The sequence below is a fragment of the Conger conger genome, chromosome 19, assembly GCF_963514075.1.
Source record: "Conger conger chromosome 19, fConCon1.1, whole genome shotgun sequence".
In the NCBI taxonomy this organism is placed as follows: domain Eukaryota; kingdom Metazoa; phylum Chordata; class Actinopteri; order Anguilliformes; family Congridae; genus Conger; species Conger conger.
Window position 1 is genome coordinate 18,016,007 of NC_083778.1, and position 19,891 is coordinate 18,035,897.

At 47.2% G+C, this 19,891-nt stretch overlaps 1 protein-coding gene and 1 long non-coding RNA gene across 3 annotated transcripts in view; one reads left to right on the top strand and one right to left on the bottom strand.

Annotated features, from left to right (window-relative positions):
- The window catches only part of LOC133118784 (uncharacterized), a 51,028-nt gene that overhangs the window by 12,378 nt on the left and 18,759 nt on the right, over positions 1 to 19,891 (bottom strand). The window lies entirely within an intron of this gene.
- Positions 13,896 to 16,799, top strand: lepb (leptin b). Its single transcript, XM_061229771.1, has 3 exons — positions 13,896 to 13,977; positions 14,949 to 15,116; positions 16,431 to 16,799. The coding sequence occupies exons 2-3, from the start codon at positions 14,967 to 14,969 to the stop codon at positions 16,797 to 16,799; spliced, it is 519 nt and encodes a 172-aa protein (XP_061085755.1). The 5' UTR covers positions 13,896 to 13,977; positions 14,949 to 14,966.

The following is a 19,891-nucleotide window of genomic DNA, read 5'->3' on the forward strand; positions in this document are numbered from 1 at the left end:
ATGCTAGCGCAGTGTTCAGTTAAACTGCCAGACAGCGGTTTAAAAAGAAACGCCTTCCGTTCCTTCCGACTGGGCATCACAAGATGGCCGCCCACGGGAGCACCGTACGCACAGTGTGCATGCTGGCCCTTTCCTGGCGCCCGCCAGAGAGCCTTTTCCGTCACTCCCTCGTTAAACCGTCTCCGGACAGAAGCCACCGACGCCTTTCCAGACGAGGAGCCGCGTCAGAGCCGCCAACGGGGCCTCCGGGAGCCGGGGGGGGAAGCCTCGCGTTCTCGCTCCGAGGTCACTTCCTGTGCGTCGCCAGGGCGACGGGACCGCGCGCGCGCGGGATGAGGCGGAGCCAAGGCGATCCACGCTCCGCACCGACCGGAGCCAGGGACCTCACGGCCTCGTAAAGACGTCCGCACCGCGGGGAGATCCCTCTCTGACTCTGCCAGCGGCCAGTTTAATCACAAGCCCTCGGTCTCTGTGCACGAACGCTACAGGCAGAACAGACAGGCTGCACCCGTCCATCCAGGAAACTGACTCTCCAACGGCAGATCTCTTCAGACAAAATGACATTTTTGCATTTTCAGCTGTTTGTAATCCAGCAAAAAAAAAAAAAGCATTGCCTTTAATCCACGTGACTTAACATCTTATATTTTTTAAGTATTAAGACAAAACTCTCACCTCAGAAATGAGTGATAGAAAGTTACAGAAATTAGATTAAGTTTGGGTGTCTCGGTGGCGCAGCCTGTAGAGCACTGACCGCATGCTCATTGTGAGCCGCGACGTCGGCGGTTCCAATCCGACCGTCCGACATTTATCACGTCTTCCCCTCTCTCTCGCTCCCATTCTTCCTGTCTCTCTATACTATATACTGTCCAATAAAAGGCCTAAAAAATATATATATATATATCCTTCCATCCATTCATTATCTTAACCCGCTTATCCTGAACAGGGAGCCTATCCCAGCATACATTGGGCGAAAGGCAGGAATACACCCTGGACAGGTCACCAGTCCATCGCAGGGCACACACACCATTCACTCACACACTCATACCTACGGGCAATTTAGACTCTCCAATCAGCCTAACCTGCATGTCTTTGGACTGTGGGAGGAAACCGGAGTACCCGGAGGAAACCCACGCAGACACGGGGAGAACTCCGCACAGAGAGGCCCCGGCCAACCAGGATTCGAACCCAGGACCTCCTTGCTGTGAGGCGGCAGTGCTACCCACTGCACCATCCGTGCATAACAATAGAATATCTAATAAGAATAAAGAATGAAATATATTTGGAATATTTTGCATTTCACAGGGAAAATCTAAGAGCGCTCCCAATTTAGGAGAATTTGCTGCTGAATGCTGACGCGAGCCAAATTGGGGAAAACTGTTGCAGCACATCTCCTAACAGAGATGCACAAGAGTGTCGTTACATCTTACACCTTACATGAGCTCCCTGGAAATATTGCACTGTCTTACTCATACAGCAAGCAATTTAAAAAATAAAATAAAATTGCACTTATGATGACTATATGTTTAGAACAACACTTCATGTGTATTTTACTAGGTACAGATGTGATGCTTCAACTTGTGGAAGAACCTATGCACTTGTAAGTCGCTTTAGATTGAAAGAGTCTGCCAAACGACTAAAATGTAAATGTAAAAGCAAGCCATCTCCTCAACCTCAGTCCAGACTCTTCGGTTACAAAGTCACCGCTGAGACAAACCAGACACACATGCAAAACAATTTTTTCCAAAAGAGAGCTGGCCAAAATATGGCAGCCCAGAATCACAAAAGATAAATCCTTTCTAAAAAAAAAAAAATGATAATAATCATAAAAGTGTGTTGAAAGCATCCATTAGCTTTGTTTTATATGCAGCCTAAAAGTGCATTGTTAAAAAGAAAAAAGGAGTACTGGCAGCTTTGGGCAGATTCTGCGGTCTGACTGAATAGAAATAATATGTCTTTAATTCCCCCCCCCCCCTCCCCCTCTCAGGACTGCAGTCAGGAACGCTTGCCTGTCCCAGCGTTGCACGCCGCCGGTCCGTCGGCCGCCGGTAACGAAAGTTTTAAAAAAAACGACGTGGGGGGAGAAGAACGGCCAGGAATGTGTGTGAATTATTAACTTACCGGACGCCCTTTCGTACCCCGCTTACAGTAAATGACGCCGAGGCCCATTCTGAAACACAATACGGACATAACGTTTAAAAAAAAAAAAAAAAAAAAGCCTGACCCGCCAAAATCGGTGGCTGCTCCAGACGCTCCCTCGTGCGCACATAGCCGCGCGTCAGCGTAGCGTAACTTATCCGGGGCGGCACTTCAAACAGACAGCGCCTCGCACCGCTGCCAAAGCAAATTACCGCAAGACCGGCCTGGCGTCCTGGCTTTCTTCGCTGAACTCGCTCAAACAAAACCCCCCCCCGACCCCCACCCGGCCGCCCCGCGCCCTTCCCTGGTCAGACACCAGCTCACCACAGCGACCGCCGCGCTCCTCATTGACAATGAAGGGTTGGCAGCAAGCGCTCATCTATTAGCGCAGCTGACAATGCGCTTTTCTGTGTTCGTAAAACTTTCTCTGGGAGCCCAATTAAAGCGCGGGCGCCACGCTGTGAACGTTTGTCTTTATTCATGAAGCCGGGCCGGCGATCGACGGGCGGATTTCTGCCCCCACGACTCGAAGCATTGCTCACGGGCGCTACGCTACGTTGCAGTTATTTAGCTGACGCTTTTCTTTACATTTACATTATTGGCATTTGGCAGACGCTCTTATCCAGAGCGACGTACAACAAAGTGCATAACCAGGGATAAGTTCACTGAAAGACCCTAGAGGGAAGTACAATTTCAACTGCTACCTGTACAACAAAGATAAGTACCAGGGCCAATTTTATTATTATTATTTTTTTATTTTTTTTAAATCAACAAATTAACAAACAACAAAGCAAAAGTGACCGAACTTAACTATCCAAATACTGCTTACCTAGTAAATCACAAAGACAACCATTAAGGTTCACAGGGAGGTAGGGAGGGACGGGGAGAGGTGCTGCTTGAAGAGGTGCGTCTTCAGTTTGCGCTTGAAGGTGGGGAGAGATTCTACAGTTCTGACCTCAACGGGGAGTTCGTTCCACCACCGTGGAGCCAGAACAGACAGTAGTCGTGAGCGTGAGGTGGAGGTTCGGAGAGGGGGAGGTGCCAAGCGGCCTGTGGAGGCTGAACGAAGAGGTCTGGCAGGGGTGTAGGGTCTGATGATTTTTTGTAGGTAAGCTGGGGAAGACGCCTTAACTGCTTGGAAGGCTAGCACCAATGTTTTGAATTTGATTAAGGAGACAATCCCCCCCCGGAGCAAAGCGTAGTCAAACTAGCTTGACCTCTGCCCCCAGTATCTCCCCAGCCAAACCACTGCCCAGCATTTTTCCAGCTGCTGCCACGCGGTGAAGGGTCACAGAGTCCCGCACACTTCCTCAAACAATCTGAGGTCATACGCATCGCCAGGAAATCTAAAATAAACATGGCACAAACTCAGAAGGTCAAAGGTCAGTTTTTCAACAAGCAGCACTCCAATTCCCGTTCATCTACGAGCAGCACAGTGCAATATTATAACTGCCAAACACGGGCCTAGTTCGCTGCAAATTTGATCTGGATATACACGGTAAATCGCACTCAATCGTCAATCCTACAGGGCAAAAGTGCGGCGTAAAGCGGGTGTTCCTCTCAGCAGACACGGGACAGGTTCAAGCCTGGACGTCCGTAACCCTGAGGAGTAGAAACGCCGCCGCAAAAATAAAAACTCAATCCGACCGAACAAAAGGTTTGCCAGAGGGAGCCGTCGGGGGAAGATGAGGGAGTGAGGGAGAAAACAAAAAAACGGAGAGAAAGTAAGGGGTTAATGCAGTTCCAGTAAGGCAGGCTTCAGACTGCACGGCAGCTTTAATGAGGCACATCTGGCCAATGCAAATACGCTTTTTGTGCAACCAAATTGGCGTACTCGGCATCCAACCGATCCTCCGTTTCAATGAAGATCAGTTAGTCTGAGCAGTATTGCTCGTGTGCGAGATCTTCGCGTGTCATCCCTTTTGAAGCGGTTGCCCCAGCGTAGAGGAAACCCGCGACAATCCCCCCCCCGTCGAATTCACAGAACAGAAACGCCCCGAAACCCGCACGGGACCCCGTACACCGTCTTAGCGGGACCCCTCTTGTAAAAACACGGCCTCGTCCAGATTGTTTGGAAAACTGTGGCCCGGTGGAAACACTGCGGTGATGAGCTGAGGCAGTGGAGGCCCTGGAAGTCTGACCACACAGTAAGAAAGAACAGAATATCCACCCTGGCTGAGGTAAGGATTTGGGGGGGGGGGGGGAAGTGTACACAGATGTGACCGCTGGAAGGACTCTTCTGCGGGAAGCTCTGAAATGCGATCTCCTTCATCAACATCAGCGGCACTTAATGCATGCTGATCTCCCCCTACAGTTTTCATGCATAATGTAATCTGGGAATATTCAGGTTTTTGTGTTTTTAAGTGGCTTTTTAAGTTGGTATTAATACTACTTAATAAAAAATAACAATAATAAACGTTACTTATAGAGCACCCTTCATACATGAAATGAAATGTAGCTCAAAAGTGCTTCGCTGAAAAAGTATAAAATACAACATTAACGAGAGACATAATAACAATGCATAAAACAACATTAAAACATATTAGATCAAAGGAAAATAAAAAGGTACTTATGCTTTAAACATTATTTTGACATTTTGAAAACATTCCCATGGGAATAAAAGGCAGAATGGTGAAATGCGTCTCGTTCAAGGGTCCTCTACATGAATTCCGACCTGATTACCTCGTGCCAACCCTGCCCTAAAATCCATGTCAAAAAAGAACCAGTTGTGCCTGCCAAACACGTAAACGGGCCCAAATCGGGGAAAGCAAACGTAAACCCGTTTCACATCACACAGCGCCGTGGACCCTGGCGTGTTGCGTCAGGTGAAGCTGGGCCCCCAGGGGCCAATACCGCCACACACCTGCAGTGGCACCGCGCCAGAACATCGGAACATCACTTAACCCTTCCCACGCCCAATACCTTCACCTTCGCCGATACCCTTTCAGCCACTCAAAATCACTGCTGTACCATTGCTTTTGGGTCCCCCTATTAAAACCCCCTTCACAATAAAGGTTCTCCATTTTCTCAACCGAAGCCCAAACCGCCTTAGGATTTGAGTGAATCCGCCTGATATGGGGCTTGGGACTGAAAGGGTGAAAGGCGGACGAAACTCGGACGGGATTTGAAAGCCCGCGATCGACGCACGCACCTTCAACGGCGGCTCAGAACGCAGTGATTCATGATTTCACAACAGCAGCCCCGCACACCTGTGCGCCAGGTATGAGAGCGTGAGAGTGTGAGAGGGCGGCACCAACGTGGCAGGACCGGTTTCTCGTCCATTGATAAAAAATGAAACCCAACGGAGAGGAAATAACCTGTCGATTAAAGTCAGGTGTTAATGAGGCCTAAGAACATTACCATGCAGAGCCATTTGCAAAGGTGAACACGCAATGGAAAAGCAAACCATGCAGCCCACATTAAAAAAAACTACAGGCAAAGATCCTTTGGGGAAAAGACTAAGTTTCCCATGATGCATTGCTTGTGTGGGTCTCTCAGCGACAAATGCCAAATAACAGTCACGTGTTCTGCCACTGTGTGACATGGTAGGTGCAATTATATTACACTAAAGCAAAGCCAAAACAAGGCTATCCTCATCTATGTACAGTAGTGGATAGACTGCACGTGATCAATCAATCAATAAATCAATACATTTTTATTTGTATAGCACTTTTAACAAAGGGGCTTTGACACAAAGCTTTACAGAGAAACTGGCCCCCAAGAGTACGCCAAGGGCAACAGTGGCAAGGAAAAATTCCCTGGCTAACAGGAAGAAAACTGGAGCAGAACCTGACTCAGTGGAGGAACCCATCTAACCGTTGTTATAAAACTGGTTGTAAATATAAACAGATGAATTGTAGTACATAAATGTCTAATCTGAATTAATTAAGTCCAAGCATAGGTGCCCTCAACAACGTACAACTATGGCCACAACAAGGACTTCTCAATACCAGAGTGCTAAAACCATAGTTTGAAAGGGTGTCTTTAATCCTATTTAAAATGTTAATCTCCGGGTGGTTTAGTTCATTGTGAACAAACAGCGCTGCTAGTTTTACAATGCGCGTCGGTGGAACGTCACCCTTAAACGCCATGCACAAGAGTCAGCCGGATGATAATTTGCTCTTATCGAAATCCCTTCTCACACGCTGAGAGAAAAGCCACGGGGATGTGAGGAGAACTTGGCAATAGTGGAAATGCAAAGCGGAGGTAGCTGCCAAAAAAAGTCTCGACATTACATTACATTACATTACAGTACAGGCATTTGGCAGACGCTCGTATCCGGAGAGAGGTACAACAAAGTGCATAACCAGAACCAGGGAACTGGCTCTCGAACTGTGTGTGTGTGTGGGGGGGGGGGAAGAACTGCAGCGATCAGGGAATGTGAATTTTAAAAAAAAATCAACCTGGGGAAATAAATATATTAATAAATAAAACTCAGCTCCTTCCTCTGACTGACAAGCGGGGGGGGGAGGGCCCTGGAGGGCTGGGTGTGTGTGCCAGGAATCAATCCCCCCTGTTTGAGCCCGGTGACCGCACGGCGGCTGGGAAAGGTGGCGCATGATGTCATAGCCGGAAATGTCTGAGGACGGCGGGGTGGAGACGTGAGCGCAGGAGTGCTCATGAGCCGGTGAGCGTCAGTCAGCACAGCGTGTGGGGCGGTCCGCAGCGTAGTGGTTAAGGTAAAGGACTGGGACACGCAAGGTCGGGGGGGGGGGGGGTACAGCCGGTGGTAAGGCCCTTAACCCTGCATTGCTCCAGGGGGGAGGATTGTCTCCTGCTTAGTCTAATCAACTGTATGTCGCTCTGGATAAGAGCGCCCGCCAAATGCCATTAGTGTAATGTAATGGAGCGGCATTGAGCGGAGGCTTGTCCTTCCGCTGAACCGTCGGATCAGAGAGCAGCGAACGCTCTCACCAGCCTCTCCTGTCTCTGCCCACGGCTCGTTTTTTAATCAGAGAATATTTACCGCGGCAGCAACGTGAAAACACTGAAGACGAACTGTTCCCCGTTGCTCAGTTCCCCGTGGGTTTTTTAAATCAGGGGTCTCCTTTTCAGAAGTCGACTGAAAAACGTTATTGTTCACATGCTTTTTTTTTTGTTTGTTTTTAAAAGCATTTCACAGTCATTTGGAACTGCAAACACAGGACTGCCTTGTCACTGAAACAGTAACAGTAACGTAACTTAATACGGTAACGTCAGCGTGTAGATCAGGGATGGGTGGAGGACGGACCGTATCGGGTTCTGGGGTTCAGACCAACTTCTGCTCTTAATTATTTATCGTTTACACGATCGGTCATGTATAGCCACATTCTGTGATATAAAGAGCAGCTGATAAATGTTTGTGCAGGATTTTATTGTGGTCTAACTCACGAGTGAATCGGTCATGGTGCTTATGGCTGACTGAGGCAGGGTAACGGGCGGTTGCTAAATCCAGCACTGGAGTTGCCCCGCCCCCGGTGTAGATCCTTCAAAAGGTCTTCAGCCAGTCAGCCAATCGCTGCCACAGAAACCGCACAGGAAGGGTCAAAGGTCAAACCACAAGATACAGGGACACCCTGCCAACTGCAATGGTCTCGCCAGAGGTGTGAGACCTTGATTTCGGGTCATGTGGCCCAGGTTTGAAGGACACTCCAAAAGAACACTTATCCTCTTCAATAAACCCTACAGTAATGCACTTTAGACTTTTACCATTTTTATAGTTTAAAATCCTACTGTTCTACAGAAAACACATTTGCCCAATAAAGCACCTTAAAAAACATGACCTGCGTCAAATACCGTACAAATGCTGAGCATTTTTTGTGCATGTGAAAAAGTTGTTTTGATCATGCAGGCCTTCTCGACTCCAGATCGTATAATACGGGATAGTTAACATCTGTCCCAAAGTAATCAGTCAAGTTTTATGGAGTCTGAGCAAAGCCGTTTTAGACGGACAGTTTATGAGTGTTTGCTATTGTTGGCATGTTCTGGTCCCGGCGCGGCCCGAAAAAACGTCATCCGTCCACTGGTTTAATCAGACAGGCTCTCCGGCCGAGGGCAGGCGGTGACGGTGACGGTGACGTCCCGGACACGGCTCGTCCTGTCCGAGCGCTGCCGGGAACGTCGCGATTTCGCCGGGAACGCCGCCACTTCGCCCCGCCCCGCCCCGCCCCGGCGCCGGGCCCCTGACTCACCCAAACGCCAGCCGACACGTCCACTGTGGCCCGAGGAGGGGCACCCCCCCCCCTCCCTCGCCCCCTCACCCCTTTCACAGAGCGCACCTCGTCTCTGTCCGAAGAAAACAATCTGCACAGCGTCGAGCGCGCCGGGATTCCCGAACGCGGAGGTCGACGGGCGGCAGCTTTCCGGAATCCGGGGGCGGTCCTTAACGTCCCCCGCAGCGAGTTTGGGAAAGAGGGACTCCGGGAAAGAGGGACAGGTTTTCCTGAGCGCGGTAGAGCACCAGGAAGAACGAGCCGTCCCGTTCCAGTTCGGCTGACGCGACCGACAGACTCCGAACCGGAAGCGCGCAGAACAAGGCTCCCCCGTCTCCGCAGAACCCTCTGTTCTTGCCAGACGATCCCCCCCGAGACGGAAAGTCAATAACAGCGCCTCCCCGTAAAATACTGCACTTCCTGCAGGGAGAGAAACGGCCGTATCAACACGGCGTACGAGCAGACCTCCTGTTCCCACGGCTGAGCCAAAGCCAGGCCCCCGCATGCGCTCCCTGTCCCGTATCGGGGAGGGGTTGATTCCCGCACGGTTCCGCATACCATACGATAAGGCAGAAAGTAAAGAGAACGACTTCCCTCTTACCTTATCGGACTACAGGTGACTTATCAGCATTCGAAACAAAACGGGAAGGAACAAGTGCGATGAGTGGAGATAAGCTTCACACGCGTGTGAAGAATTGTCCAATAAAGAATACATTTGACCTTGAACTGGCTGGAATGATTCCTGTATTGGGCTTAAAATGTACCGTTAATAACAATAAAATAATAGAAGTGAAAGTGGAACCATCTTACCCGGTTGGCAAACCCTGAAATTAGTCAAACTGTCTCACCACAGTGGTAATATTTTCTCTCAAGTCAACAAGACATAAATAAGACACAAATATTTATATAAAACCACTTATTTTGTAGTTTTGCAGTGTATAATTAATCAAAAGCTGAACAAGCATTGAATCTGCTAAAATGTTACCACACAAACTGCAAGACATCCTATTCTCTAGCGTAACAAACAAAACAATTAAAAATAATTTTGGGCCCATCATTGCAAACTCTATACAGGGGTGGAAGAAAGCAGAACTTTGGCTGGGCGCCCCTTCTGAATTCTGTCAGAACACTCCACTATGGCATAACCCCAGGTTATTATGTGGTAACAAGCCATTTCATCAACCGTCTTGGTCATCTCTTGGAGTGAATACATTAGGTGATATATATGACACTCAAGGTCTTTTGTTACATACAAGACTTAAGAACACGCTTTTCTCTTCCCACGTCCTCTTATTTTGTTTACTTTCAGCCAAGATCTGGAATTCCCTGGAATTCTCCTCTCCCCTCACATCCCATGTTACAATGGATTGCACCATTACTGGGCAGATCTTCTGTCTCTTTAATATATAGTACACTGATTCAGCACAGGGCCAAGGCTTTACCAATTGAATCCACATGGAACAGGGAGCTGGGGAGTTGGAATATGAACTTAGATTGGGAGAGAATATGGTGCAATTTAAGTATGACTAGCTCACCAACTAATTCACTTCAAAACCATACACAGAGCCGACATCACACCCTATCAGAGATTCCAGATGAAATTGCAAGTTACTAACAACTGTCACATATGTAACACTGCTTCACCCGGAACATTCTTGCACATGTTTTGGGATTGTCCAGTTATCTCTTAAGTTCTGGTTTCATGTAAACTCAGTTTTAGCGGATATGCTTGATATTTGTTATGTTCCTAATCCTGGTTTTTGTCTCCTTAATGATAATTCTGAGATCAATCTAAAGCAAATTCAGTTCAAAATAGTATTCTCAGGGTTTACTTCTGCAGAAAAAAAGCTATTTTTAAAAAACTGGTTTAATCCGGATATGTGTATGAAATCATTTTGGATCCATAGCCTTGTCAACACTGTCAGCCTTGAACATACAACTGCGCGACTTGATAAGGCACGACCAGTGACTGTACAATCTTGGAACTCTTTCTCATCCAGGATAATTTCTTGGGCTAGGGACAACAACAACTAGACAATCTTTGTTGTGATCTATCTGCTGTTTTTGTTGCTTTATGTATTGTCTTACCAACCAGATTATTTTTTTTACTTTTTTTCTTTTTCTTTTCTCAATTTAACATACGACTTTTGATATGTCTGTAACCCCCCCCCATTTGGAAAAACAATAAAAATGTTGATCACAAAAGAAAAAGCTGAACAAGCAGTTTTTGATGAAATTTTTTGGGCACTTCTCAGCAACTCAGCAGAACTTCTCAGCAAAAACTGAACTGAAACCGTATTCATGGAAATCCGAAAGTTCTGAGTATATGCATGCCGTCTTGAGTCGTAGGACATCGGACTGACATCAAAATGGATAAAAGAATATAAGCAGAGTGTATAAACACCTTTAAGGACAAGAGAAACCACAAAAACTCAGATATTACCATTACATTACATTATTGGCATTTGGCAGACGCTCTTATCCAGAGCGACGTACAGTTGATTAGAGTAAGCAGGAGACAATCCTCCGCTGGAGCAATGCAGGGTTAAGGGCCTTGCTCGGGATTAGAACCACCGACCTTGCGTGTCCCAGTCATTTACCTTAACCACTACGCCACAGGCCGCCCCAGGTACGGAGCAAACGAACAGAGGCCAGATTAAACAGTGGAAAGTTGAACGTGTATTTTAAATAACCAGGAGACCCCGAAACTCCCTGTAGAAACGGAGTCAAGATTCTGAGCCCAGGGGTATCTCTACGACAGGTGGACTAACAAAAAGCAAAAAAAAAAAAAAAAAAAGCAAAAAAAACAGCTCTGGGATATTTGAGCTATTCCTAGGTTACGGAGAGCTAAAAACAGTCGACAAGATTAACAGCCTCTTGGTTACATAACAACGGGCCGGGACAGGGAGGCGAGAAGTATGCGCGTGTGTACGCAGCACCTGTCCAACACTGCGTGAAGACGCTGACTAAGGCTTGCATGACGGTTCTGTGCTTTTAGCTGCGTCTAGAGACCTGCATCCTGGCCAATTCGATGGGACCCAAAAGCACTTGAACTGTGGACGTGCAGAGATTGCACGCAGTCCAGCAACTCAAAATATTTCTTCAACTACACTTGTCATTTGGCAGACGCGTTTAATCCAAAGCGACTTACAAGTGCACAGGTTCTTCCGCAAGTTAAAAGGATCAAATCCATAACTAGCAAAACATCTATATCTACATCCCATATCTTGTCGAGCCATCGAAATCAATCTTTTGGGTAAAATCATTCGCTTCTCCCCTGGTTTGTGCAGTGCTATAATGCAACATCAATCGAATACGTTGTGAACACGGACAGTGATGCGACGGCACTTGCTAAATTTGCCGCTCGCTCGATAGGAGTCATGAATGGTGGCTGAGTCTGAGGATATAAACGCCATGTCATGTCGAGGGGAACATAATTTCAAATCCCCCAAAAAAGGCCAAAAGGGCTAAAGGGACATTCAGAGAACGTCTCCCAGAGTTGTCGGTGGAGCGGCAGGGAACAAAGTAACTTGCGATTCATTCACCCTGACAATACAGTCGGTCAAAGTTCATTTCAATGTTGGTGCCTTGCGTGTGCGCGCGTGTGTGTGCGCGTGTGTGCGTGTGCGTGTGTGTGTATGGGCGAATAAGAGGCATTCATTCTAAAGCGCTTTGGATAATGCAGTCCATTTACCATTCTCCTGAGTTTTCGCACTGCCATATCAATTATATTATACTATTATATTCTTTGGTTGGCACTTTTGAGTTTTTTTTTTTTTTTTGTGGAAGCACATTATATTTCTTGAATTAAAAGCACGCTTTGTTTTACCCAGCAAATGCTGGCTAAATTCTTCAATCACCCCCCCCCCAAAATAAGTGTCGCTGCAGGGGTAGCGATAACACGGTGTGACGTCAGGTGGAGCCAGCACAGTCCGTGTGGGAGCAGCCCGGAGCAGAGCACAGAAAACATCCAGCACAGACCTCCGGCAGCGCTCCAACCATCTGCGAAAGTCATGAAGAGCCAGGAGGGGCTTGCGCTGTTATTTTTTTGGAATTCGCCCCAAATCTTTTGTGGTCTCACTCCAAAGGCATGTTTCGCAGCGAATGACAGAAACTCTGAGGGGGGGGGGGGGGGGGGGTAGGGGGGGCGGAGCTACAAGGCAGGTATGAGGACGCAGGGGCGGGACGAATCAGGTGCGGACCTGTGCGAGCGTGTTTTTCGTGCTGCCGTTCTGTAGGCCCAGCGGCCCTGCACCAGAGAGAGGGGGGGGGGGGGGGGGAGAGAGGGGGAGAGAGAGAGAGGGAGGGAGGGAGAGAGGGAGAGAGACAGAGACAGAGAGAGAGACAGAGAGAGAGAAGGAGAAATAACTTTCGCCTGGATTAAAGGAAAGTAACTCGAACCCTGAGTCGATTTCCAAGATTTATCCCCAGAGGACTGAGGACCTCCTTGGATTGGCAGGAAAAATATTTCCAGTAAAAATTCACTTACTGGATAAATAAATAAATAGTTTTTTTTTTGTCTTTTTTTTTTTTGGAAGCATCTGGAAGCACCTCAAACAAGGCAAAATATGCGGGCCCCGAGGGGCCCCCGCTGGAATAAAAAATCTGCTGATTCAGCACTCGTTCCTGCTCTCGTAGTGCGAACGGGGGAGAACGACTGCGACTGGGCGGAGAACACGCAACCAGACGAGCCATCGCGCTGTGTCTTTCCGCCTGCCTCGTGAAACAAACGCGCACGCACAACTAAACACTTTTCCCCTCCAGTTAGTGTTCGGCCAACTGGGTAGCTGGTAAAATGTTTGCATACGTTTCCCATTGCTGTGCCGTTTTAAAGGAATACTTGTGCGCGGGGGTGAGACACACACACACACACACACACACACACACACACACACACACACAAACAACATACTGACATACATTCATAATCATTATCATTATGAATTCCTCATCCCGAGGCTTGTCATCTTCAAAATGAAATAGGAAGGTGAAATATGGCCACTTCCAAAACACCCGTAGTAAAAATATAATCATTTTCTAAGAATGTGTCCGGAGGCAGACCAATAAGAATCGCGTACGACAGCACGAGGGCACATGGCTTTCATGTTAGTCATAGTACTCCCAGGAAAGAAAGCAGGGCAGCAGCACAAACGCATGACATGACAGTGTGACCTGGAACACGAACACAGTGGGCTACGACACCAACACGACGACAGCAGGTCAACAACGCATGCTAATGCTAACCACAAGGGGGGGTGGGGGGGGGGTAATACACCAAAAAAACAAGTTAAAATGCAGATGTATGTTGGGGGCTCAGTCAGGTGTCTACCTGCGGGACCCATGGGGGTGTTTTAAGCACAACGAGACGAGTCGCCCCCTTTACTCAAAAACGCGGACCTCGGTCGTTTTCGGGGTACGAAATCTCGCTTCTCCGAGACCACCTCCCCCCCTCCCCCCCCCCGCCCCTCCCCGTCCCGCGCAAGAGAGGCGTGGCGTCTTCGCGTTTTGTTTTCTGAAGGTGAGACGCTCCGGGACCCGATGGGACGGCGGGGAAAGCCAGTAAGAGGTGAATCACTGAGGGATGACTCAACGGCCGCCTATAAAAGAGGAACACTGATGGAGCAGGGGCAATGACACAGAGCCTAAAGAGGTAAGGATCACACACACTTTCACTCTCTTCTTCCTCCTCCTCCTCCACCTCTCTCTCTACGGGACGGCCGCTGTCCACTCCTTCTCTCCATGTACACACCATCTTTGTCGTTGTCGTTGCCGTTGCCGTTGTTATGGAGAGCTTCGTCATTCTATATGAATCGTCGGTGAAACCGTATCCATCGTGTGCCGTATGACTGTTCAGGAAGGTGACGTCATCCGGACGAGAGATCTATTATTTACATACGTTATCTGAAAGGCGACGGGCTTTTTTTCTGATAAAAGTGTGGTTTTTGCGAGGATAACAGGACGTGAGCAAACAGCGGGCAGGACGAAGCCGGGTTTTTTTGTTTTTTTTTTGGCAGGGAGACTCATTGAAGGGCTAACAGTGCGGGGTCATAGTGCAAGGGAGAGATCCGTCGGAATGCGAGTTTGCTCTCGCGACCGTCCGGAATCGGAACGGGGGGGGGGCGTTCCTGTCCGACCCCGGCTGAACTCTGCGATGGCAAACGCGGAGAAGCACACGCGCGCAGGTTAGACTGAAGACACAGGAGCGCTTACGAGACTGCGCCGTGGAACCGAATCAGATGCACTTTCACCGTTAGAAACATGAATATGTGAAACCGTTAGAAATATGCTTTCACATATTCACAACTGTAATAGTTAGCCTTTTGACTGGAATAGATCACCCTTCTAAAATTCCAGCACAGAGAAAGTCACTCATCTGCATATATATTGGAATGTGTAATTTTGTGATGGCTATATGTGAATAATACCTCTATTGAGACACAAAAATCAGGTGACAATGCATTTGTATTCATCCGGTTGAACTGTACGGTGCATGTATTTTGAAAGGACCGTACCAACGGGAGAAGCAGGGTGGGGGTGGGTGGGGTGGTTCAAGGGGCAGTTGTAAATGTCGGGAATCTGCACAGCTGGGTGTTGAGACTGCCTTCGGGTGCCCTGCTCCAGGAGACCAGACCTGAGAACATGTCTGCTACAGTGGCCCTCCTCTGCACCTCCCTCCTGCTGCTCCTGCCCGCGGGATCTGGGGTTCCCCTCTCCGTGGAGACCATGAAGAGCAACGTCAAGCTGATGGCCCAGACCACCATCATCAGGATAGAGAAGCTCACAGAGGAGGTAGAGATGCCTTTTACTCTGCTTACATTACATTATACTGCAGTCATTTGGCAGACGCTCTTGTCCAGAGCCACGTACAAACAAGTGCGCTGAAAACCCTCAAGGGAAGTACAGGTTGCAAGAGCTAGAGCGATCACATAGATAAACTCGGAACCCTTGTAGAAAAAAATCAGATAAAGCCTACTTGCTACTTGGTCAGTTTATTTGAACACTCTGGCTTCCTTCAATCTTTGAATTTATTTATTAGTTTTTTTGAATTTCCGACACATCAGACAGTTTATACCACAAACAGCTTTTGAATGCAAGAGTAATTATTGTACCCGAATCCTACAGAGAGACTAACCTATTTCTCACTATTCCACTGTTCCAATGCTTCATATAAGCTTTGACATCATACCTTAGAAGTTCCTTTTTTCTTTCTTTCAAGAGTTATTTTCTATAAATACAAAGATGCATACTTTGATATAATATACACGTTACAGCTGGATACACGGAAAACCTGCAATGGCTATTTAGCTTTTGGGCAAAACTATTTAGCTTTTAGGCAAACTTAGCAGTAGGTACACTTTAGAGGTAGGAAAAGGCAAGCATTGCTGGACTGAATGACATGTTAAGACATGTTCAGACATGTTCAGACATGTTAAGACATGTTAAGACATGTTCAGACATGTTCAGACATGTTCAGACGTGTTATGTTGTGTTGTGTTATGTTGTGTTATGTTATGTTGTGTTATGTTGTGTTATGTTGTGTTATGTTATGTTGTGTTGCGTTATGTTATGTGACGTTATGTTATATGACGTTATGTTATGTGACGTTAAGTTACGTTGGGGTCATCCCTATGTTCCCACAGCCCTATGTTCCCACATTTCTAAGATTTAATTTTTTTTCAAAATTAAATGTTTATTATTGATCGTGTAAACTGAACTTTATATACTTAGATGTCAAAATAGTCCTCAAAGGACAGCACCTGCAGATGCCTGTTCCTGGCACGTAAAAGGTTGAAAAGTACTGATGTAGAGCCCTTTCCAGTTTTAAGTGAACTGCATAAATAGTGTATTTCTTTTTTCTTATTTCGCTTGTTTGCTTATAGATAATTGAACGTGTACCGTGTCTAAATTGCACAAACATACAGTGGATTTCTTCAGGTCCCGTGCAAGCAGCCTGCCGAGTGTGAAGTCAACTGAACATAGAGCTGTGGGAACATAGGGCTGTGGGAACATAGAGCTGTGGGTAACACAGAGCTGTGGGTAACACAGACACGCTCCCGTCACGTTAAGTTAGTGAAAAACAATTCCCCCGACGGCGTTCCGCAGTTCCGGATCTCCCCCAACATGGTGTTCGACGGCCTGGACCTGATCCCGGACATCGGGCCGGACAAGCCGTCGGAGGGCCTGAGCTGGGCGGCGCGGAGCCTGCACACCTTCCAGACGGTGCTGACCGACCTGCCGGCGGACGAGCTGGCCCAGGTGCGCCAGGACATCCGCAGCCTGCGGGGCCTGCTGCGCTCGCTGGCCTCCTCCTTCGGCTGCCCGCTGCCCAAACCCGGGGCGGACGGCCGCCTGGACGCCTTCCTCAAGACCAACTCCACCTACCACGTCACCATCGGCAACGTCACCCTGCAGCGCCTGCAGCGCTTCCTCCTCAAGCTGGTGCAGAACCTGGACCAGCTCAAGTCCTGCTGACCAGACCCAGTTACTATTATTATTTCTATTATTATTATTATTATTATTATTATTACTGTCTGTTTTTATTATTATTATTATTATTATTACTGTCTGTTTTTATTATTATTATTATTATTATTATTACTGTCTGTTTTTATTATTATTATTATTATTACTGTCTGTGTTTATTATTATTATTATTATTATTGTTATTATTATTATTATTTGTACTATTGTTACTTTGTAGTACTGCCATCCTCTGACACGATATTTAATGTATTTATGAAAAAGGAAAAGGTTCTCTGTACTGTATTTTATACTCTATTTTTGATAAACGGAGCACTGACGGGAGTTGTACGTGAATGAATGGGGATTGTCGCACAGCGGTTTTTTGGGGTTTTTTTTCATACAGGCTTCCAGGCGTTTTTGATAAGAGCTGTCGATAATCTGTTTTTTTTTTTGTTTTTTTTGGATGATGCGTTTCTTTTGTATTTGCGCTCATGCTGGATTTTTGTAGCATTAAGAGGTGGGGGGGGGGGGGTGACTTCACTCCAACCTACGTGGCAGTTTGACGGGCAATATTTGCTAAATCGGCACTAGCTGTTATTTCCACTATTTGCATGCCACGTTTCCAGGAATGCTGAAATTAGCAGGTAGCGTTGAGAAAGAGTCAACGGCATCCTGCGTTCTAACGCAGTGCCGGCAAGGCGAGGCTAAAAACTGAACTCCCTCCCCCCCCCCCACCAGCGTACGCGTGTGCATGCAGGAACCAGACGCTGGGACAGGGTACGGTCAATGTTTGGGCAGTGTCTGGCGAAGGCACGCCCCGCGGTCCGGACTGTTTACACAGAGCCTGTGTGCAGACGCTCGGTCGCACCGGTGACAGGGCAAAACCGCAGCGCGTGTTCCTTTAACTGACACCGTCAGGAAGAGCCGGGTGTTGCTCCGAGCTCTTTCAGTTTCCACTTACTGGAAATAAAGCCATGCACTTCTTGTAAATCAAAGCCAAGGTTTGCCTTTCCTGCTTTCGAAATGATTCTGACAGTTTGTCTTTCGGGGGGCACCGAAGAGTGCGATCACAACTCTGCCGCCCCTTGAGATTTTATTTTCAAAGAAAGGCACATAATAAATTCAATGTATTATTATTATTATTAAGAAAAATACATCAACAGTTCACCTTCACAGACCTTATTGTTTTAATAATGCTTATTCTTTTAATAAGCATCGATCTAGTGCTTGAAATGTATTTTACAGTAGGTTTACCGAGAAAAAAAAAGGTCATTTTTGAAAGTAAAAAACCCTGGGACAGTGTTTGACGGGACCGTGAGAATATCCTGCTGTCATGTTACTTTGTGAGAAATTGGTGCATCCAGTCAAAGACTTTCCCCCTTTATGTGTTCTCAAAACTAGTCTAGATTACTAGATTACAGTGGCACTTTAAATAAATGTTTTTTAGGTTTTTTTTGCTTTTTTTTTAAATGAATGTCCTGTTCTATTGTTGAAATGAGTTCCCCCTTGTTGTATTTGCATTGTATCCTCCGGAAGTAAATATTAAAAATGTTTTTCCATAATTTGTGACTACCTATTTGTTTCACAATTATTACACACTGTTCATGACCACATGCCAATATTTAATCTGGTATAAAATAAAATAAAAGGGTAGCCTACTTAGTATTTTATTTAAAGACCAACAGGTTTAAAATTAACCTCTTGGTAAAGCAAGTCTTTTAGAGATTTAAAAAGTAGCCTCGGGCAAGATCAAGTGAGCACAGAAAAGTATTCAAATCCAAAACAATGACAAACCTAGGCCTTCTGGTTGAACATTAGCCTTTTAGGTTATTATATTAGGGTGAATATTAGCCTTCATTGATATGCTGTTCTGCTCTACATTTTTAGGTACCAGTGACAGAAACAGGCAAAAATATGCTTCAGAGCCAGAGAGAGAGAGAGTTCAGATAAACACTGAACATTGCACTTTGTTGTAAGTTGCTCTGGATAAGAGCGTCTGCTAAATGCCACGTAATGTAATGTAATGAAACACTGGACATGAATGACTGGGTTCATCGTGGAAACAGGAGTGCAGGTACATTTTATCGCCCGACCTGGATTGCCTTCTTTTATCCAGCACCTGTGCGTAAGATTTTTTTTCCTTTTATACATGCCGGGCTGGTTACACCGAGGTCCATAGTGTGTTTATGTGATAAGAGTTTGTTTATGAGGATGTGTACAGTGGTGTGTGTGTGTGTGTGTGTGTGTGTGTGTGTGTGTGTGTGTGTGTGTGTACGCACACGTCTCAACAGCATTGTATTCATCCATTTTGGGATGGTCATTTACAAGCTGTGAGGCCCTGTCCCGGCTGCTCCCCTCTGCTAATTGGGGAGGGTGCAGCCTATCGCCCACACTGAGGAGAACTACATCAGTCCAGCCTCGGGTGCTTTTCAGCACACACTGTACTAGTGGTGTTGCGCCCGTCACCAGCTGCACGCACACAGACACAGATGAACACAGACACACACAGACACACACAGACACAGATGAACACAGACACAGATGAACACAGACACACACAGACACACACAGACACAGATGAACACAGACACACACAGACACAGATGAACACAGACACACACAGACACACACAGACACACACAGACACACACAGACACACACAGACACACACAGACAGACACACACTGACACTGACACACACACGCACGCACGCACACTGACACACACACACGCACGCAGACACACACACACACACACACACACACACAGATGCACAGATGCGCACACACACACACACAGATGCGCACACACACACACACACAGACAGATGCACACACACACACACAGATGCGCACACACACACACAGATGCGCACACACACACACAGATGCGCACACACACACACATACACACATACACACATACACACACACACACATACACACACACACACATACACACACACACACACACACACACACACACACACACACACACACACACTGCTGGAGCGGAGGCCCGAGGTGGGGGATGCTCTGACACAGGGCCCGTATCAGGGCCAGCTGCGGCTGCAGTCCTGCAGACGACGAGCGCACGTGTGG

What these genes read in the sequence shown, in the direction of transcription:
- lepb (XM_061229771.1), top strand. Translation starts at nt 14,967, where the DNA reads ATGTCTGCTACAGTGGCCCTCCTCTGCACCTCCCTCCTGCTGCTCCTG. An exon ending in TAGAGAAGCTCACAGAGGAG is followed by an intron (nt 15,117 to 16,430) that starts GTAGAGATGCCT and finishes GGCGTTCCGCAG; the next exon opens with TTCCGGATCTCCCCCAACAT.